The following is a 23,441-nucleotide window of genomic DNA, read 5'->3' on the forward strand; positions in this document are numbered from 1 at the left end:
TGAAAGTTACCAATTACATTGCACCAGAAAGAAATGCACATAAAAGAAAAAAAAAAAAAGGAAATAATTTAGTGCCTTAAAAGCTCGAGAATAATGAAAGAGGAATGAAGTACCTAGCTTCTAAAGAATCATAACAATATAGTGAAAGTAAAGAAGAAATTTGAGAAGCAACAATGCTCAAAGTTATTTAAAACACTTGTCAGAAATAAAGAAATACAATCTGGGTTTGTGAGACACTAGTTAGAAGACCAAAAGTTTGGTATTCCTACACAAAACCATCATGTTAGAGAGGAAAAAAAAACAACAAACTAAACCCACACTTAACAGATGACCTTTATGCCAAGTCCAACAAACCATGCACATGGAATGGTGTTGTGGGCACCAAGAAAGGGAGAACTGAACTAAAAAGATGAAAATAAGAAAAAGTTGTGTAAAAAGAAGAGACTAAAAATAGCTTGAAGAAAGTGGAAAGCAATGAAAATACACAGCTAGAACCAGTGCATGCACTTAAGTTCCAAATTACAAAGACAATAAGGAATACATAAAATGGCACAAAATATGGCTTGGAATACTGCCATGAGGTTACAAAAAAGAACTACTAAACATCATGTAAATACTCCTGTCAATGAGACATAATTAATCCTTGAAAGGAAGCTTAATTGTTTAGAACATATATAAAACCTCACTGGCTAAGACAGTGTTAAAATGCACAAGTTTACAATTCTGCTTTAGCAAGCAGATGGATCAGATAACCTAAGTAATTTTTTGATCCCTAAGTCCTATGATGATGTTCAGAAGATCTGACAGGCTCATGCACAGTACCCTGCAGTCCTACAAGTATGTGAGAGCAAGTACAGTAAAAAGACATTGACATCAATTATGAAGACCAGCACAAAAATATATATACTCCATAACCTCTTTGTAAGGCTACATTTGTTTTGTTATGTTTTTTAAAGGCACCTCATCCCCTAGCTATTGCCAGTTTAAAAAAAAAAAAAAATCACTTTTCAGGTTGAGCATGCGCTCAATAGTGAAAAGGAAACACCTTTCAATTCACATTTGAACAGCCACTTCTTACATTCCAATTGCAATCAGAATGACAGTCTTTAAAAACAAGCATGCTGGCCTATTAGTTTTATGTACAGCAATTTAAACAACTGTAACTACGTATCATATCGTGTAAGCAAAAGCACAACATTCATTTCATACTCACACCATTATCCTTTGTATACACAAACTCAAGAGAACTCTTAATACCAAAACATTAAAATGCACCCATGGAGTCTTCCCTTACTAGACACATTTAATACATGTTTACAATATATATACACATATATAATATACATAACTTTTAGAATTTTTCAAATAAATCTTTTTAATTTCCTCTTCAAAAAGAAATGACACTGAAAGAATATGAGTCAAGTACACAGAACTCTCAAAGCTGAATGCTCAGTTTTGCAGCAAAGTTTCCCCTTTCTATAATAACCAAAACTCTTTATAAAAACTAAATAATCTGAATTACTACTGTAGTCATCTGTTTCTTGGTAAAAGTTCTAATCCCATCTATGGAAATATATTGCATATCAATATCATGAAGGGACATATCTGAATATTCTGAGCAATAAAAGGTATTCCAGGATATTTTAGCAGTAAATATAATGTGTTGCAGGCTCAAACAGCACAGGTCACCCTTTTATTCTAAATAATACAGTTGATTTAAACTCTGAGATCAGTTTCAAATGTGGTCCCATTCCCAAATGCCACTTTAAAAACAACACAGTCAAACTCTATGTTGATATCTTTCCATGATTCAATGATTCCTTTTTTAAAAGTGTCAGTTTAAAGGTAAAGATTTATTCATCATTTTCCAGTCTTAACCTTAGGCTGGTATGTGGAAGACTTGCACTGGGCTCTTTCCTACTCACATCAGAAATTATCTGTAGCAGAAATTCTGTCTTCCACTCCCACTAGAAAAACACCAACTTCAGGCTTATGAGCAGCAGTAACTCTGATGATGACACAGAAAAGAATCCACTCACCTTCTTTAAGAAGGTATAAAAGACCAAAAGATTGCATTAAAAGTTGTCATTCAAATCAACAGAGAAGCTCTGAATACATAAACAAATCACATCTGTTGAGTAATTACAAGAAACACTCATTCTTCAGGCTGTGAAACAGCTCTGTGAACAGCACACCCACCTGCCGAGCAGGACAGGACATTAACATTGGCATAGTCAGCAGGATACTCTGTGAGAAGCAGTTCAGAGGTTGGTTTTTTTAAGGGGATAACGGTCAGAGTGTCAGATAAAGAAGAACTGATTTTTGGTTGAAGCCAAAATCTCCAGCTGAGGGTCATGGCAACCCAGGAAATGCCTGACTTTGACTGCTCCCCATTATTAGATTTGTTGAAGAGTTATAAGGCTTGCCTGACCCTGAGGAGGGTAAGCAGGGCTGAGGAACACTGGCAGGTTCCTGGCAATTGTGGCAGGAAGAATAAAGGACTTGGCAAAAGAAAATCGAACAAAACCTGGAAAGCGAAAAGATGTGATTTGCGCTATGTTAGAGGCAGCCTTAATAGCCATCAGAAAGATAAGCATAATGTTAACCAAATTGAAAAAGAACATAATGAGACTCTATTAGAATTGATTCCTTTGCTATGCAGGCCAATCTCCTCAATCAGTGAAGTTGTGTCTCATTACCCCTGGAAAGGTCTAAAAGCAGCCAGGACTGAGTTACTTTCCAACCCTAAACTTAAACCACTCACTAAAACTGAAATAGTTTCTGATGATGAGCAAGGGCACCAAGCCTACTGTCACTGTAAAGGCAATACCTTGTAGTGCCACTGAATTGGCTAAGTTACAGGAAAAACATAGCAGGCAGGTAAACTGAAACATAGTATGCATGGAGGGTTTTCCTGATTGGAGGGCACAGGATTAAGCTCTCAGAAGAAGCAGCAGCTCAGGAATACTGGGGCCTATGAGTATTTCTAACAGTAGATTATATTAGGAAACCATGGTTCCTGGCCCTGTGTATGGCATACTGGGGAGAAGAACTAGATCCACAGAACAGGGAAACCCCATATCCACACCTACCCCTGGTCCGGGTCAGTTACTGAAAGTATACAGAAAGCAGTTTGCCTTCAGTTAACACATGACAGACTGCTTACACCTCAGCAACCTTCCCCCCTGTTGCTTATGGCTAATCCTGATGACTCCTCTGATTAGAGGACTAGCCGATTCTTTAAAACTTTATGCTGTGGCCTTTGTAGAAGATATGGGAGTCCAAACATCAGCTCTAAATGCTGAGACAGCAAAGCAGAGTGGTGGCGTGACAAAAAACAAGTTTCTGATGTGTTAGGATACTCTAAACACCAACCCACAGCTTGGATAAAATGTTAGTTACTTGGTGACTCCACTCCTCCAGAGACTATCCTGATATTGGGCATGTTCCCCACCAGTATACTGGGGCTAGATCTAGTAAAAGGGAAAGCTCGGATGGATTCTAAGGGGAATAAATGGAGATTTTTTTTTGGAATTTGCTCCCAAACTTCCCTCATCCAAGGCTGTAAATGTAAAGCTGCACCACTTACCACTGGGTCCAAGAGAGGGGATCCCCCCCGTCATGTCATCCAAACCCACTCACTTTACAACTCTCCTGTATGGCGAGTTTGTAAACCAAATGGAAAATGGCAACTGACCATTGACTCATCGCTGCCTGAATGCAAACACCGGCCTCCTTACTGCTGTATCTACAATACAGGAGCAAAGTAAAAAGGAACTGCAATACACTTTAGGTTCTCTGGAGACTAAGACCCCAAGACCCAGGGCGGTCTGTTTGACTCTGGGATGCGGTGACAAAAGTGAACAATAGGTGGCATGTCCATGACTCACGGCACTTTGCCATAAGGCTCCCCACATCCTTCCCAAGAACAGAGAAACAGATGATCCTAAGAACTCCTCATACTATCCAGGCCAACCAGTACTGGTGGACATGCCACCAGTTGGGAGAAGTTCCCTTGGTTCTGAAAGGACCCAGTTCTTCTTTGTTTTCTACTGCAGGTAGAGGAATCTACTGAATTACAAAGTCCACTTCAAACATCTGTGTTACTGTTAGGATCCTATCAATCGATTATATAGTTCTTAGTTTAAAAATTACTTTACAGTATGTATGTAGGTTTGCTGCAATCACTACTTTGTGTGATTTGTCTTGTGTACATAGGAATCACAGTGAGAGGATTCCCCTATATAGTGTGAGATTTGTATGAATATGGAATAGGACCAAAGTACCTGTGTAACTCTTCCAGCTCCCTCTGAGCAGGGCTTGAGATCTTTTGTAACACCAATCATTATGTCTTTCAATCTGACTCATAACTAACAAACAGACAGGTCTCGTGTCCTTCTTCCTCTAGTTTGGAAATTCAAGGACTACACCTATATTCAACTGAAGGCTGACCATCTTTTGGTCAAGGACAAGGTGGAAACAACTGAAAGCTCTGGAGAAAATTTTTCTCTGGGATTACCTAATACCCATTTTGCCTATTATGAGGAAACTCATATTGATTTTTGGAGACAAAACCTTCCCTCCCTGACATTCACATAGAACATAGGTAACACTTCACTTTGTTCTTGGGCATCTTGTGATTGACCGAACTGTCAGGGAACCAGGACAAAGTCCTGGACAAAGTCCATGAAGATGGGGGTATTTTCCTGTATTGGCTACCCTAAAGCTGTGGATATTAACTACTTAGGCAACAAACAGCCCAAAGACAGTGCTACAAGGCACTGAGCCTGCACTCGTCGAAGTACAGACTTAACCGGATCTGGGGACTTACCACATACCCCTATCACCATCAGGAACTTTCCAGAATAGCTCACAACTCATGGGCAAGCATGCAGATGAATCTGTGGGAGGATTCCAAGGAACCTGATCCTATAAGAAAGCAATCATTCTTCAGTCGTGTGGCGTGCTCCTCCATCCTGGACTTCAGCGAACTCATTGACTAAAAGCACTTCAACTCGTTGACTGAGAAGACGTCACTAGATCCATGGGGTGGTAAACCTATCTCTCTATTTTGTCTCCTCCTTTTCTTTCTCCTTTTCTCACTCTACTTTGGATCTTTCATAAGAATAAGAACTTGCCAAGACTTTTGTTCCTCCTGACACAGTTTAGGGAAGTTTTACAATAAAATGAGTTCTTTCATTTTCAACCTCTGGAGCGCCTGTGGTTTCTCCCACGAACCACGCAGGGTATTGTAAAAGGTAACCTCCCCCACACACCCGCTAAGTAAGACGGGACACAGATAACTTAATCAATGGCATGATACACCCAGCAAAGCATACAAATTAAAAAGTTGCAGAAACGGTGAAGCTGGGAAATACTCCTAGAAGTAGCAAAATATCTCAACTTGATGGAACTTTGTACAGTTCCCACCTACTGCATTAGTAGGACTCACACAAAACATCAGGTATAGGCTTAATCTTCAAAAGAAGTATTTCACTGTTACCCTTAATGCCCAGAATGATACCCTTTTTTAACAGGAACAGAAAGAGGAGATGAATATTTGATAGTTAAGTTGTAGGACAGCTTTTTCGGAAAGCTTTGTGATAATTTCTTGTGCCAGATCTCCAAGAATAAACAGCATTATAAATCTGAATAAGTTAAATCTGCTACTACAGTATATACAGACTGCTTCAGTCTGCTGTTGTTAATTGGGAATAGACTAAAGGCTCAGCTTCTAGCCACATGCTAATACAGTTTTAAAAACAATTATATATTTCTTTTGCAAACTGAATAATTCCTGTATGACACAAAAGATGCAACAGAAACTTCACTGCATTAATTTATGTTAGTAATTTGCTTTCCTTTAACTGCATTTATCTTAGGCTAGCAGCCACGTGGCTGAGATTAACTATCCATTACTGGTGTCTGAACAAGATCTACTTTATTAATACCAAAGGGATGACAAAGTGCCTCTCACATGACACAGAAATGAGCATGTGAAATTACTTTTTCCAGGTGATTTAAGTACATTTAGATTCCTCAATGAGCAGAATCCTAGGAAGTTTCCCTCTTTTCCTACTCCCTGATGCAATTAGACCCCTTTTTTCCAGTACTCCATTTTATTAATAAGATAATACATAGACCTAGTTTCACCCAAGGCCTGCCTGGACGAAAATTCACACCATCTGAAATAAAAGCATTTCTTTTGATTTTTAACAGTTGAAACTGAGAGTTTCCAAGCTCTCAGCACCAGCTGAGCTCACAGAAACCAGAACAAACTTCAATTTAGAAAACAGCACCCTGCAAAACTAAACACTTACAAACATTCTCTGAATTACAGGGCAGGGTAAGAGGACTCACGCCCTTCTCTTCTCTTTTATGCAGCTGGTTAAATATATACAAAGCTAGAGTTGAAAGGGAAGCACTCTGTCATACAAACACTTTAGCCAGGGCATCTGCTCCTGCACTGGCAATATAACATTTGGAGGGGTGGAATGCCACATCATGAATGGACTCATCAAATTTTTTACGATGAGCAGTAAATTCCTGGATGCAGGTCTTGCTTTCAAGATTCCACAAGCGAATCGAACAGTCATGACCTAAAGAAAGGATAAACAGTTTTCTTTACAATTGTCATGTCTGCCAACATTATGAGAAAAAGAAAATGAAATCTGAATGTACTTACTGCCAGACATCAAATACAAGCCATTAGGATCAACAGCTAAACTTGTAACTGCATCTAAGTGAGCTACCATGGAGTGGATCAGTTTTCCTTTGGAGGAAAAAAAAAATTATTTTGGTTATTTTAGGTTATTTTCTGCAATCCACTTTGTTATCTGTATTTACTGCTTAAAATCTAATACAGCTCACATTCTGAATACAAGATCATGTCCCATTCCTGAATCATTAAAATTATGCAATAAGTCATTCTTTTAATTATTTACAGGCCCAGGAGAGCCAGAGTACCAATATCACTAGTTCTGTTAGATCTTTGTTTTATGTCTGCAAAACCACCATGAAGCTGCAATCACTGTGCATTTTAAATATTTGCCTCTTAAATAAATTAAAAGAATTCAAGAGTGCGATCTTGACTGGGAAGGAGGTCAGGGGCCGAGTGTACTAATAAGCAATAGATATAAGAATATCGGAAAATTTAGTCAACTCATAATGAATATTCTATTACAACTTATTACAATTACACTAATGAGTTCATGTTAAAAATATTAAATCATGGATCAAATGTGGGGGTTTCATTGCAGAAGATACTTGAACAGGAAAAAAAAAAAGAGCACCCATTTCCTCTACTACTTTTTCCAAAAATACATCATCAAACAAAACAGCTATTTCAGCTTTTTTTCTCAGCTTTTATTGGTTCCTTCTGAGTTTAAAAGACAAACTTAAAATCAACAATACCGAAAGATCTAAATTTAAGATAGTGTGATCTGTCACAAAATAGATTATTATGATTTGACACCTGATTGATTATACCATTCCTACCAAAATGTCTTTTAAACCCCAAGAAGTTTATAACTAGACATCTCAGTGTGATTCTCACTACAAAAGCAAAAAACTGTTATAAGCTGTCCAGCTGTGTCTGCAGAAGTGAGAGAATTGAAGAAACACAGTGGATCAAAGTGAGAATGACGCCTACAAGGGAACTTCTACCTCCAAGGTAGCAGGCAGAGTTCCTGGAAGCACTAAATGAGTGCCAGAGCTTCCTGTCCTCAGATCGAAATAACACAGAGAACACAACAAATAAACATGAACATAAATCATTAAGATTTTAAAAAAGGTGCCATTGATGTTAAAAACTGGTAACCCACATAAAGAAGGCATTTTAATAGAACAGAGAATGACACAGATTCCTTATCACTGTGCCAATATAGTTTTAAGTAGGCTGCCAATCTTTGGGCTCTACTGGTGATGACAGTGATCCTATTTGAGACTAGTGAATTCTCAATACCCCTCAGCATTTATGTAAGTAATATTAATCATAATGAAATTCTGCTTACATTTTATGTTATGCAGCCACTATGACTAGGGCCTGCTGAAGAGAGCATACCTGTATTGTTGTCGTAGAATTTGATGTGTCTGTCTTCATGGGCAGTGATACTAATTGGAAGAGTTGGATGGCTGATGACTCTGTTTATCTGACAGGAGGAGCTGACTGCTAAGAAAAAACCCACACATCCCAGTACATGTAAATTGCTAAGTTCTTTGAAAGATTGCTACTAAGAAGTAGTTATGCAATCAAACTTATTTGCAAAATAATTCTTACCTTTATGTAATGGAAACTCTCAGCTAGCACCTTCTGTAATGTGGTTTACTCTAAAATACTTTCCAAATTACGCACATACTGAGGCATACATAAACCATATCTACGAGTGTATATACAAACAAGTAAGGTCCAACTTTTGGCCATGGTGTTAGATGGCAGCATCAGGCAAGACCATGAAGCCAAAAACTGAGTAAAAATACCTTATGTGCACTTCCCTACCTCCATATTCCTCTTGCCAAGCCCAACTTTTTTCATAACACACAGCCAATAAAATAAAATTAACACTGCAGGCAGTGTGTTTCCAAGCAAACAAGATCCCATGCCCTCATTCTCACAAACAAAAACCCACCTACTATTATCTGATACATATGGATTAAAATCCTTATTGAAGAAAAGGATGCTAGACAATTCATGAGGGCAATTTTTGCTAGCCTTCAAGAATCCTGACATATACATACACACACACACGCCACAACAAATTACAGCAGTTTTCTGATTAGAAATCTAGGCATCGCTGTGATGCAGATTGTAGTGCAAAAATGGTCTTAAGAGGCAGAGATTACCCTAAAAACACAAATAGCCACACTGCAGAACATCGAAATATTATTATCTTCCTTCATGTGGGAGTTGACTATATTTAGTTAAACTGCTGCCAAAGAACACTCATATTGCCTAATTTAAATTCTTACTAAAAAAACAAAATACTACTGTACAATAACTTGCTAGTAAGGTAGTAAAGACTTAAATTTACATCCATCTATGAAAATCTGAACTGTCAAGTAGTGTCAGCATCCACGGGACACTTAACAATTATAAAAGTGTGAATTAAGGAAAAACCACATTCATATTAAGAAACCCACCTAAAATTACTAAGAGGAAATGAGACTGCATTACAACCTGCTATCCTCACAGTTTTAGCATGCCAAGCACAGTGAAGCTTATATACAGTGGAGGAGGAATGGGGAAGAACAAAGGTAACTTTCTTCCACTGAACAGAGATAACTGATCCAAGACTGTTCTTTCAGACAGGGACAAAAAAATTAAATTCTACACAGTAAGGGGTTATATAACAAAGGGAGATGGCACTTTCCATTCCCTTTCATAAAATGAGAGTCATTTAACTATTTTAAAACAGACAAGCAAAGCCAACAAGAAGGACTTGCTCCCTTTAAAAAAAAATTAATAGTAGAACTGAGTGACATAAAACTTTTAGATGGAAGAATTATCAAAATTTTAAAAAAGACTGAAATCTTTTATTGTTACCAGGTTACCATTTTGGCCTGAATGTGAAACTTCATGTTTCAGCTCATTCTGGTCTCTATCATGTCAGTTTCCTCTAAAACTTCTGATATTGGCCTCAGCCCTGATCAAAAGCAGGTGAATAGTCTTCCACTGAAGCTTTGCTTTTCTCATACAGTGAAAACTTCAACTAAAGCCCAACTGCAAATGAGCTAAAAGTGTGCATATAATTCAGAAGAGGGATACATCTGAGGAAAAATAAAAAAGAATACATGCACACACCTCCACATTTTTAATAAATTCAACTTTAGATTTTCCTGATATTACTTTTATCTTACAATTCTGGACTAAAGAGAGAATGGAAATCTTGAAGCTGCTAAGATCATTGGGCTGTATCAGAGACCTGCACTTTTCCTTGTGCTACTGTTCCTGGAAGAGGAATTCAGATAGTGTGGGTTTGTTTCTTCTACCTCCTTTCAAAAGTATGTGCACTCTTCTGAGATACCCACTAGGTCTGTTGTAGTAGTAGTAATTTACTGTTACAGCTCAAATACAGCCTGTAACATAATTTATGTTATAATTTACCACAGCACTGCCTATTTGTTTGGTAACACCAAAAATACTACCAACAGCATCAACCTTAAACAAGAAATTTTGGGGGGGATTTGTTTTTAATTCGATACATACTAGTATCCATACTGGACTCCAGGGTAAGAATTCGTTGCCGTGTCTCCATGTTAAAAATGCAAGTGTGTCCACTGTTAAATGATGCTACCATGAGACTTGGGTCACTGCTCACAAGATCTACTGATGAAGGAATTCCCATTTCTGGAAAAAAATGTAGAGAATCTTTTCATAATATTTACTTGGTGTAGAGAAAACAACAAAAAAGCCCAGCAAAACACACACACAAACAAACAAACCCACCCAGTAAGCACTTTAATATCAAAAGGTCTATATCAAATATCTGTGAGAAGAAATGTTGCATTTTAAAATCTACATTATGCCAGTCTAAATAGACTGCCCTCTATAATCACTATTGTAATCCTATTTCTCTGACAAGCATATCAACAATGTTTTTCACTAAGATGCTGTATCCGGAACTGCTTGTGGACAAAAATCTACTTTGAAACTAAGAAAGTAAGAACTCCCTTCCTCCTCTGCCTTCCTTTAACTGTAAGGGCAATTCTCAAACACAGCTCCATTGCATCAAGTAAAAGGGTGTGAAACTGAAGTGGTAAAACTACTGGCAGGACAGACAATTAACATTAATGTTAACCTGGGCAAATTCAGAGCTTAAAAAAAACCCAAAGCTTTCCAGGTGCAAAGTTTATAATCTAATACTGTCAGTATGTAAAGTTACATAAATACAAAATAAACTCATAAAGCCTCATCAATCCTGCCTGTTATGGTATACATCCAATCTCTTTACACTCTAGCTATCTGAACACTACAGGACAGAAGGCCAAATCAGTAGAGCTTGGGTATAGGAAATATCACTTAGGATTTTTCTCCTTGACTGGCCTGTTCACCACCTGCTATGTGAAAGAACAGCGGCTGCAACAGGTGCCAGGAGGAAGAGGAGGAAGAGGTGCAGGAAGAGGTGGAGAAAGAGACACTGAAAGTTAAGCAAGTTAATATTTATAGATCCAGATAACACAATATCATCACCTATCTCTTACCCTATGGGAGAAACATCTCTCTTGTACACACAGCCTCAGCAATGTTGCTCAAGAATGGTGGTACATATCTACAGTATTTCAGAAACAGCCCAAAGGCTTTGTGTGAGATGAGAAGAAAATATGTATATTTTGAAGTCACCTTTTCTACCACTGCCATGCCTGCTTACCTGCAACTTCCTTGTAAGCCTACAGTGGTTAATCTAAAGGACTTAAGTGACAACTGCTAGCTTTTTTAGAGTTGCAAAGTTCTCAATAAGCCATAGGAAAGCTCAGTTTCAATGGAGGATCCCTTAATTTCAACAACAGGCTTTCATTCCAGTTGAATGACAGGCAAGACTGCTTCCCTTGCCCCTTTAATTTAACAAACAAATAAAAAAGAAACAAATAAACAAACAGAAACCCAGAACAAACAGACAAAACCCACTACCAGTGAGTTTTCAAAGTAGACAGGTAGACAATCTAGCAGCAAACCAGCTGTTTTTGACAAACCCTGCAAACCTTTGCAAATAGAGTTCTTCAAGAACTAAAATGCATGAAATGTTTCTATTTTGCTTAGTCTGTTTCAACACATGGCACATGTAATGGCACATCTGACCAGGTTTACACCATAATTCAATAAGATAGTTCAGTTATGCCAAAGTTCATTTTGACGAAAGCTGTTCTGAAGGGCCAAGGAACTGACTCAATTCATGGGATGCCTTTAGGACCATCAACTCAAAGGGAGACTGGCAATGTCAATGTGCTCATTCTAGAACACTTACTCAAGACAGTGACTTCAAGAAAAAAGGCTCTAAACAATAAGTTTTTCATTTGTGCATGACATTTCAGTAACTAAATCCAAAGGACTAAGTTTTTTCAACTATTAGTGTTTAAGATGACTATGTTATTGCCATTTAGTTAAAGCACAAACTCAAATTCAACTGGAATCCCTCTGTTAGAGGCACAAGGAAGGAATCTGGAAGGTACAATGACAGTGGCCAGAGTTGAAGCACTGGCTACTCCAAACCTCTTCTGGGGGAAGAGAGGGCTTTTTATTCTGAACAAATCAAAAGCAAGAGCTTAATGGAAGCTCAGTTTGAATCAGACCTACAGAGTTAATATCATATACTCCATGGTTCTATTAACATCAGCAGATCATCTGCAATTGGCTTTTAGATCATTACACTGCATGTAGGTATCCATTCCACTGGTGTCAAAGAAGGGACCCAAATTTACTCTTCTCCCAAAACAATCAAAGATATAAAATCCAGCAAAACAAGCAAGAAGAATTTCTATTCCATAGCAAAAATTATGGCAGTCTGCACAGTGATGCGCACGAACTTCAAGGTAGGGCAGTTTTCTGTACCTTGATTATCATTAAATATATTGAGAGCTGGAGCAATTTCTGTAGCTTTCCATAGACGTATAGTGCCATCAGCTGAACAGGACAGCAGACGCTGGTGTGCTCCACTGTAAACCAGACCCCACACCGCATCTGTATGGCCTACAAAAGCACCTCTTAGAACAGAAGGATCTGTGAAAAAAAACACAACAAAACACATTTCAAAACAAGATTTGAATTAAATCAATAGTTGTACCTTGTTGTTCATGAATCAACCTTAAAGAGCCAACCATAAAAACAAAACAAAATGAAACAAAAACCCCAAGACCAATATCAATACAGAAGTCATAACATAACAATACAGAACTCTCAGTTACGAATTTCATCATCATACATGGCATTCTCTTATCCAATTTAAAACTAATGGAACAAACCAATGTTTCAGCAGAAGGGACAGTATCAAACTTGGCAAAACGTTCTTGGATTTTAAAGTTCACTTTCAAACAACCATTAATGGCACATCAGTTCCTTTCTTCCAAAAGCCAGCTTTAAGGCCAACTGCATCTGAAGCTACAATGAGTGAATATTAAAATACACATTTGCTGTTCTGCCAAGTAACAGGTTTAGTCCTGTACTTTTTCAACCCAGCATCAGTATTAAAACAAAAATTTACTTAAGTAATTGAAGTCAACATTAAATTTTCAAAGAAGCATTACCTACAAGTTATACTGTTTTAGCCACGTAACATTAATGCCACTAAATGTATTATTTCACTGATGTGTGTGACAGCAACGTACCGTAAGAGTCATAGGGGTCAATGTTCGGGTTAGTTGTATTCCAGCCATGGATGAGGCCATCTGTTCCCCCACTATAACACTGTTCTCCATTACTGCTCATCACCACACAGAGCACTGGTCCACTGGAAGAAACCCCCACAAAAGAAACACTGATGGTTAATGTTTTAATTACGTGTAAAGCAATGTCAACAAACTCTTAAAATTACTCTGTTAGAATTCACTTGCTGCATGGACTGCAACAAAAAATTCTCCACAGTTAGATCATATGCTACAACACTTTCCACAAAAAAAACTTTGTGATATTTGATAACGTATCTACAACTAGGACAATTTAATCATTGAGCACATAAAATATGGTAAGTGTCACACCTCCAAATACAAGCTGTGTTATTTTGCGTAAACAGTTTTTTTTCCCCTTTTTTTTAAAGCTCTAAGGCTCCTTTGTGACACAAGTTCAATAGATTCACTGCAAACAGCTTCATTCTACAAATGCACATATCTGACAAACAGAACACCTAATCAAACTTGAACTGTATAATTTGTAGGCTTTTCTTTTTAAAACTGTGGTGTACCTAGCTCCAGATATAAATAATTATGCAAAAAGGAGATGAACATCTGCAGATATTTTAAATAACATGGGAACTAAAAGCTCCACATAAAATTACCAGTTGACAAGGTGGGAATTAGATAAAAAAAATAAATCAGTGTTTAAAAATTATGTATTTCTCAAAATATGACAAGGCTTCTGCGGAAATACTCACTTATGTGCTCTGAAGGTATATATTGGTTCTACATCAAGAGACGCGCTCCTAAATGAAGTACAAGAAAGTGTTAACATGTACATGATCTGACACAATGCATTACAAAAATATGCCAGAACAGCTAAGTTCTTAAAATCACTGCTATGTTGAACTGTTTCTCTCCCAACTTCCTCTCCCAACATGATTTTTGTTATGTCTAAGAATTCTTTACATTCTTTCAAAATATTATAGGATTTGTTTGGTTGGTTTTTTGTTTAAAGACCTTCAAGGCAGAGTCCACAAACTCTCAAGACCAATCAAACCAATAGGTAGGTATGTCAGTGGGGGCAAAGCCCACATGCTTTGCCCAGTCCTCCTAAAAGATATGATGTACTCCCTTACTATATTAGAGCTGCTGCAAATTTGCTCTCATTTCTGAAAATCCCCAGCAACACACAAGAGACAGTGTACAAAGGAACCTAGCAATATCTCAGTCAAAGTTGACAGCTGTACACATGTATATGCATATATATGTATATACATACACATGCATATATATAAAAATGCATTTTAATACATTTACATACACTTGCAAGCACATCAACAGGCCACATCCAAATATTTTCGTTAGTAAATTAATTTTCCATGTTATCAACAAGGAAAATATTAAAAAGTGAATGGTTTTCATTTTTACAAACAAAACACATTCACAAATAGGCATGGATTTCTTCTGGCACTCTTTATAAGTCTCAATCCTCTCTAAGAGCTTGTTTTTCTACTCTTTACATTCAAGGAACTATTTCCATTAACTCCAAGAGCCATCCAGTGAAGTGGAATCTACAATATTGTTTTTTTCTTCATAAATGAAAATTACTTTTGAAACAAAGTAAAAACAGTCTTACTTTTTTGCTGGGGCTGTTTTTTGTAAATTCCACATTTTTAATGTATGGTCCTCTGAAGCTGTTATTAAGACTGGTTCGACCGGATGAAAAGCGAGACCTCTTATTCCATCAAAGTGACTTCTTAATGTGAATTTGGGGTTCCAAGTCTTTCTCAGTGCATCCTTATTGTTTGCTATCTAATAGGAAAAAAATATGCCAAACTTTTAATGAATCTGGAAGGCACAAGGAAAGGGAGAAATAAGAAATTTAGTTTGGCATTTTCAAAAGATGTCAAATTACTTCGCCCACTTTTCGTAACAACCGGCTCTTGAGCAATGGTCAATTTGTAACACTGATCAGGCAATTCAAAATAAGAACAAACACAGATGTATTCCACAAAAGCAACAAGTTATGTCAAGTCCACAGCAATAAATTCTGTGCAAATCTGAAATACTCCACATGCCTGTTAAGTTACACAATTTAAAAGCTGAGAAGTACCTTTCTGACCAATACTGCTGTGAACTTAGTTTGGTATCTGAAATTTATCTATACATACTGGCTGTTCATTAACAATGGGCCTGACTCAACCAAGCTGTGGTCCCTGAATATCCAAAATACCACTGACATGGCATCTCTGAAATAAAGATCTAAGAGAAACAGAGGAGTGTCTAGCAGAACATAAAGGAACACAATCTAACTTACACACCTAAGGCAACACAAGCTCTGTAATAATGTAAAGCTTGCCAGAAAAAAAAAAGACTTTTGGCTACACACTATAACTGGAAAGCAGTATAGTTATCATATACACAGACACAATTATTTGGCAATAAATGCATTTCAGTAGATCCAAAAAGAAAGTTCGTTAAAAAAATAAAGTTATTTCAACATTGCTCCTCTGAACAAATGTTGACTTGAAATGCTGAACAGAGTTTTATCACTCTGACAGTCAACACTGCTGTAGTTGAATTTACCATCTCATAACCACTCTGATAGTGGTTATGGAAAAACAGGAAAACAAACAATTGTAATGCAAACATTGATGATTTCATTATGTTGAAAGCCACAGATAATCCCAAATAATTTTGTATCATTAACTGCAAGTAAGAGACAGCTGTTTTGAGCCACTTCAGTACTCTACATTTTATTCTGGAATGTGGGGCAGGGTGATGCTGGTTAAGAACTGAAGTGCCTTTTCTTAAATTCTGTTACTTTCATATTTAATAATAAAAACATAATTAAGAGGTTCTATCGATTTTTAACAATGAGAAAGGAGTCATAACAACACATTTAGCTTCATCATATTTCTTAGTAATTATGCACTGTCTTGCTTCAGGGAGACAAGCCAATTTCTTTGCCAGTTTACCAAGCTGAGTTGGCTCAGTGAGGGAACAGACAAATGCCTGAGCTGGTGTGAGGATGAGGCAGGACTGCAAAGTCAGCAGCTATGGCAGATTTTCTGAATATTGGCCAAGAATGTCTCAGCTAAAAGGGTACATGGCATACAGAGTATTAATAGATACCTGGAGAGGAATTTGGCAACACAGACATCTAATGCCCATTAGGTAATGGAGGGAACCCTTCCTGCCCTCCAGCTCCCATACCAGCAGCATAGGTCCTGCATCACATCTGCGAAAGCCACAAAGACATCTCAGATGGCCTAACAGTGCATGCCAGTGCTGGCAGTATAGTATTCTCCAATTGCTTCAAAGATGTTCTTCCAAAGAAGTCCAAGATTATTAGTTTAGAGATAGGAAGTAGATGGAGTGCAGTACCAGCCAGCAGCAGGCCAGCAGCAGAGATGAAACAGATCCCAGCCCTGACACAGCACCTGCCTGACTGCACCACCATCACTTCTCTTCAACCCACCAGTCTCTCACAAGCTGCGAGAGGCTGGGTTACTAATGCAGCAGCCAGCCTCGTTTTCCCTCTCCCTGCTAAAATACAACAGTGGGGTAATCTGAGACTTGAAAAGCTGTTGCGGGGGGTGGTGTGTGCTCAACCCCCAAATTAGCACCTGATATGATTTACCACTAATAGTAATATTTGTGTCTATACAGACAACTTGAAAACTCCAGAGACAGCAATGATATGCAAGTAGGGTTACAGATACATGCTTGTTCAGTTACAGGAAATCAAGCAACAACCTACTGCAAAGTCCCAAAACTCCAGCTCAATATATAATATTAAATGAAATGATTCTGTCATTTGTATGTACACTACTCAGCCTATTATAATCTTATGAAGTTTCTTAATCTACCCAGAAGACTAGGCAGAAAACCAGAACCAACCAAAGTGAACATTTCTTAAGACAACAATATGTAAAAGAAAGAAAAAGATAAACTTGAGAGCATTGGCTAGCAAGCTGGGAAATTTAATCTTGTGAGACATTGTGAAAACTTACCCACCAGATGAAAAAAATTATCTTTTAAGTAATAAATTCATAATCTCCCTTACAAGGTGAAAACCATTCTTTAATTTACAGACAGCCACAGCAACATGCAAAAAACTTAAGCCATTAAATGAGGTTGCCATGGTTTAGAAGAATCCAGTAATAGTGTCAGCGGGACAAAAGGGACTGAAAATGGGAAAGTATCAGCAACTCTTGAGAGCAAACACATTTAAAGACCAATTCACACGAATCTTTCAACTTCACTCTCCATATGATTCAAAATTGCCACTTAAAATACCAAATTTCCACTAATCCTATCAGAGTCATATTTGGCAGCTGGAAGAAAGTATTAAGCGTTCCAAAATAAAACCACATCATGTTATTTGCAAGCTAGCTACACACACAGTGAAATTTGAAATGGAAAAAGTAGCCTTTAATTTTTCTTCAATGAAGAGCACAATGACAGAAGCAAGAAGCTTCGTAAATAACTCTTTTTAAAACTGTCAGCACTAGAAAAAGGTTAAGAGTTGAGGTAAACATGACTATGAATTCCTGACCAAAGGACTTCACAAAGGCATTTAACAAGTGAACAAACAGAAGTTAATATTCTCAAGTGTGGACTGCAAGCACACATTGCTGGGTCATGTTGAGCTTTGTGTCAATCAACACCTCTCAAATCCTTCTCCTCAGGGCTGCTCAATCCACCCTCCACCCAGCCTGTATTTGTGCTTAGGACTGCCCCAACCCAGGTTCAGGACCTTGCACTCAGCCTTGTTAAACTTCACAATGTTTGCACTGACCCACCTCTCCAGCCTGTCAAGTTCCCTCTGAATGGCATCCCTGCCCTCCAGTATGTCGACTGCACCATACAGCTTGGAGTCACCAACAAACTTGCTGAGGGTGCACTCAATCCCACTATCCACGCCACCAACAAAGACATTAATTTGCTTCAGTACCACCTCCTAAGCAGTACTTTTTCCCCCAGTGCCCAACCAGAACTTCCCAAGCCATAAGTTGCTACTGTTTCCTCTTAACACCTGGCACTATGGAGAAATTGGGCTCCCCCTTGTAAGCATCTTTCCAGTACCTCTAGGTTGCTACTCCAGCACCCATAAGCTTCCTAACAATTGAACAAGACTAGCTCCCTTAACACCTCCTCATCAGGAAAATGCTGCTGGACTCTCTCCAATTTCTCTACAACCCTCTTGAAGTCAAGAATCCTAAAACTGCATTCAGTTATGGCCTCACCAGCCTTTTGTAGAGGGGACATTAATTTCCCTTAATCTGGTGGCCATGCTACTTCTAATTTTGTTCAGCATCACTGGGGTTACAAGTACACAGCTGTATCTCTATAAGAGAGCTTTAAGGCTGTTATGTATGGGAAGAACAGATATGTCAAGTAAAAATTTGTGACATCCTCTGGCACCATAATTTTATCAGGGAAATGTTTTCTGCTGAGTCTACACACATGTAACTTGTGTCTGCCTTCAGCAAATAGACAGTAGAACCTTGAATTTCCACTAATAACCACTTACATCGTAAGTCAGTGAATCTGCCTCATTGGCTACTGTAAGGCCTGCTAGTTCTCCAAGACCCAGCTCATTTTCCAGGGCTTCATCTGTTCCCATAATGAAAGATTTCCCGGAAGAAGGAGGGAATGTTAAAGCTTCCACTGCAAGAAAACAAAACAAAAAAATCCTGAAACATGGGTTTATAAAAGACTGATTAATAAAATCATATTTTCCACTTCCAAATACTAAACATCTCAAGTAGCTGAGGGCAAAAACATATAAAAATGCATAAAAAAATAACCATTCTAGAGATAATCACTGTACTTACCAATAAACAATATCCGCTGAACTTAATACACTTGAGGTGTGCATGACTCAAGACATTAAGTGTAATTAACTACAGGAGGAAAGAGTACACTACCATTCACTTGTATATAATGCAAAAGGAATACAGACGATTTCAGGCCCTTCCCTAACTCTGCTATAAAATGTGCAAATAGGCTCTGGGGAAGTAGCAAACATGTAGACAGGAATAGCTGGTGAGAGCAGCTGGACTCTTCTTCCTAGCACCATGTCCACACATATCCAAAAGTATGCCTACAATGCAATCTTTTGGACCTGAGAGACTTCACTCAATTTTATACATCTTTTGTCTCAAAAGGGTTTTCAGTAATTTTTTTTTTTCTCCTTTAGCTCCATTGTAAATACAAGCCTTGGCAAATATCATTACTACCAAGGAGAGAGAAAAGACCATCTCATTCTGTGCACCAATACTAAACTCAAACCAACCAAACTAATGCTTTACAATGAATAGCCTGATCTGTTCAGGCTGCTTCCCCACCTTGTCCCAAAGGCATAAGGTTCAGATGCTATTCAGCTCTCCACCCAGCATAAAATGGTCTTTCCACTCCACATTTACACTATTACCGATTGTTCTGTTTGCTTTCTATTACTTTTTAGAATCAAAAGCCCTTCAATCTCTGTGTTTAACTCTCTCAGTTACTACCTTTTAATCACAAACATCTCTTATTTTCTTCACCTTCAAGTCTAAACCACCATTCTCCCTTTCTATCTTTTGAACCTATAATGTAATATTCCACTTAACACACAATACACACAGGAAATCATATTTGTAGTTACTAGAATAAAAAAACCTGTATGCCAAAAATATAGTCTCAGATTTATAAAGGAACACACAGCTAGTAGTTTCTAATACTGAACTCAGACTAAGAGCAATCAGCTGTCCTCTTCCAATTTCATGGGAGTCCATCTGAGTCTGTGAATTAAAAACCCACTCTTGAAAGGACACAAAACTAGAGGTCTGCTAATATGGCTCTCAGTACATGTGAGACAAGTTGGAAAGGAAACATCCAACAAAAAATTCCTCCACTTCTCAAAGCGTTGCTAAGTTACCACCTTCTTTCATAAAGAAATCACTGAGCATGTAGGAAATAGAACTACTGAGATCTTTGGTAACTATGCCGCATGCCGGGGCTTTTTACGCATCTTAATTATAACTTGACCAACCTACTTTTGCACACACACTGAAAGACTGCTCAGTGAAACTCATATTTTTGCTCATTTTCAAAAGACTAATTTACTATTTAAATAAAGACCATATATGATCTTCTACAAATATAGCCTCATACATTTATTTTATTATGCTGCATACATAGCAATTCAAACATTGAATTAAATAGATGACTTAGCAGCTTTTGGACATAATACTTATGAAGGTAACCATGTGCCTCATTGCCAAGATGCATGGCTTTCCATACTTGGACTAGCCCATACGAGTAATTTTTAATTTTTGGAACACACTATGGAAATGAATACGCTGGCAAGCTATAAATTGTTCTGTATGATTCACTACACAATCATCATGTGCATTTAAAAGCTATACCTAGCCACCTGCATTCAGCTCCAGAGCCTATACCTTTGCACTTTAAAAAAAAAATAAAAGAACACATACATATGAAGAACACATACACACCCCATGCCTGGAAGTGTTCACGGGCAGGTTGGATGGGACTTTGAGCAACCTGGTCTAGTGGAAGGTGGAAGAAGATGATCTTTAAGGTCCCTTCCAACCCAAACCATCCTGTGATTCTATGATATGTGTGTGTGTATATGTATGTATACAGAATGTAAAGTTATGTTGATGTGAAAAAAAAAAAGATGTTCCTGCATCATGAGACTTACGTTCCACACTTCACCACCAGGCCTGAGCACAAACAAAAGCAAGTGACTTAAGATCCTTGTATTTACAAAGCCACCAAGTGGAAGTTTTTTCCACCATGTTCAAAGGCATTCAGTGAAGATTTTAAGTAGGTAGGTGTCTTGACCTCACTAACAGTGACTGGAAGGGGGGGAATAGGAATGACATTTATTGCACTTAGGACTCACAGTGCTGAATCAGTATTTGTAAAGTGCTAGGAAAGTCTTAGAGGATAATCTTGAGAAAGTAACTATAAACATCTGCCCTTTACAAAGGTGTACGCACATTTTTAATGCTTACCTTCATCTGTTCTGTTTATCTCATGTTCAATGAGCCTTGAGCTACTGGGCCTAGAAGAAGGTGCAACAGATGGCTGTAATGAAGGGAGATCATCAACATCTCTCAAGTTTGCAAGCATATCCTGTAGCTTTGACCTGTTGGGCCCTACCAGAAAAAAAACACAAAAAATTAAACGGTTTATGCATAGCTCATGTCGGCATTACTTATATCAGATACACTTACAGCAGCACATGCAACAATGGATCCTACCTTGCATAGAAACGTTACCACAGAAAAACTAATGAGCACCTATTTTTAACAGTAACTAATCATCCAGCATGAAATGAATTTCTTGAAAAGAAAGTGACAGAAGCAACTGAGACTTGTGAACGCATTATTCTCCCCACATTTATAAATTCATACTGCTACTTGCATAGGATGCTGAAGAATGCTTCCAACTGAGTCACTGATTATTAGAATATTTACTTTTCTGAAACAATAGCTGACATTTGTGAATATTTTAAAATTTGTGCATCAGGTACTTTGTGCATCATATTCTTATGACAACATGATTATTTTAAATTTATTTGTGCAGTAGTGTAGTATCATGAACTACATAATCCAAAAAGTTATACTAAAATATAAATGCAACTGGCTTCACTGGCCTACTTCCTGAAGCTATGTATGGTGAAGACCCATGCCCTTCTGGACACTTACCTGTGCTTTGCTCCATCATTTTCCCACATCCCTGTTTTGACTGTTTTATATAGGATTGAGGCTGAAACATATCTTCGGTAGTTTTTCCTGTTGTAAGTTTAATTAAGAATGGGAAAATGTCTTACCCATAGTCCATTATGTTTTTTCCTAGACCAGTAAATAATACAGCTATTTTCAAGCAGCTTTAACACAGAAGTGTACTCTAACATATGTATTCTCTCATAAAACCATTCTATTATTCTATGATTCTATTCTCTTATTACTTCACAGGAGTGTTTACTACAGCCTTGCAAAATCGAAAGGTTACTAATGCAGTTACAAACTCTACTTTGTCCACCCTAATTATGACAGATAAGCTAAATTGCATTTAATTTTTCTGTCACAAAAATATTACTTGATTCATGAAAACAGTAAGTAGGATTTTGCAAGATTGTTTTATCATATCTGATTTATAAAAACAATATTTCACTTAGTGGCAGCTCAGTGTTTAAGCACCATTTATAACAAGATTAAGGTCACAGAAACAAACTTTGTACAATTTAACATCAAGATATTTAGTCCCTTCTTTTGCCCCCAGACTTCTTTCCTCACATTGCACTATGTGCAATATCATGAATAGCTGAAAACAGGCTGTGATTATTCCTGATTTTTCTGTATTGATGCCCTTCCAAGGATGATTTGTCCATGGAAAGATGCTTAATTTCTGTACTGCAGTAAACCATTTGGTCTCTTAAGATCAAACCAATCAAATCAATCCAGAAGATACTATAGATGTACTGAGCAGTAATCTTCATGAAGGAGCACTGGATGTCCAAGTGCTGCCTTATCAAAAATAAAAAGCACAGCAGCTGTTCAAGAATTTCAACAGTTTGGTTAAATAATTTCTGCTAAGTTAACCCTGTAACTATTCACCCTGAACTACACAGCATGTCTGTGTACTTTACAAATTACAGACAAGCTGCAAAAATTAATTTCACTCAAGTCATAGGTTGATATGCCCTCTCTAGCTTAACTACAAAGAAACTTAGAATCAATTTTGTGAAACATGAAAACTTTAGTTGGCCAGCTCAGCTTCTTGTCAGACTTGCAATTAATTTCCAAATGGTTCCAAAGATGACAAAAATACCACTTCAGAAATTTAGACTATGGTAATGATTTACTTTTTTTCCATTAGAAACAGGAGGGTTAGTTTGTGTATTTGATAGCATTATTTCAGCAACATAACCAACTGCTGAGCGGCAGCTTATCACAGTATCAATACAAAAAGTAACAAAACAAGTCAGCCTCAATGTGAGGATCTGACACCTTTTGCAGTATTATGCATATCTCTTTGGAAGTGAGAATTTCCTTAGTATTCATAAGCATCTTCCCACAAAGGGAGAAACATCC

General features: G+C 37.6%; 1 protein-coding gene across 4 annotated transcripts in view; it reads right to left on the bottom strand.

Annotated features, from left to right (window-relative positions):
* Window positions 1-1,058: 1,058 nt before the first annotated feature.
* The window catches only part of STRN (striatin), a 67,615-nt gene continuing 45,232 nt past the window's right edge, over window positions 1,059-23,441 (bottom strand). The window contains exons 9-19 of one of the 4 annotated variants that reach the window (XM_031054784.2): window positions 22,053-22,139; window positions 21,357-21,500; window positions 18,863-18,999; window positions 14,960-15,135; window positions 14,079-14,126; window positions 13,318-13,439; window positions 12,545-12,712; window positions 10,205-10,345; window positions 8,063-8,167; window positions 6,686-6,772; window positions 1,059-6,599 (exon numbers count right to left, since the gene is read on the bottom strand). In XM_031054784.2, coding sequence (XP_030910644.2) covers window positions 6,430-6,599; window positions 6,686-6,772; window positions 8,063-8,167; window positions 10,205-10,345; window positions 12,545-12,712; window positions 13,318-13,439; window positions 14,079-14,126; window positions 14,960-15,135; window positions 18,863-18,999; window positions 21,357-21,500; window positions 22,053-22,139 — 1,385 coding nt within the window. In that variant the 3' untranslated portion in view covers window positions 1,059-6,429. Of the gene's footprint in view, window positions 6,600-6,685; window positions 6,773-8,062; window positions 8,171-10,204; window positions 10,346-12,544; window positions 12,713-13,317; window positions 13,440-14,078; window positions 14,127-14,959; window positions 15,136-18,862; window positions 19,000-21,356; window positions 21,501-22,052; window positions 22,140-23,441 lie in introns of all 4 variants that reach the window. The other 3 variants (XM_013130611.3, XM_034060304.1, XM_031054785.2) reach the window with 3 other exon arrangements.

This window comes from Melopsittacus undulatus, chromosome 3 (assembly GCF_012275295.1).
Source record: "Melopsittacus undulatus isolate bMelUnd1 chromosome 3, bMelUnd1.mat.Z, whole genome shotgun sequence".
NCBI lineage: Eukaryota > Metazoa > Chordata > Aves > Psittaciformes > Psittaculidae > Melopsittacus > Melopsittacus undulatus.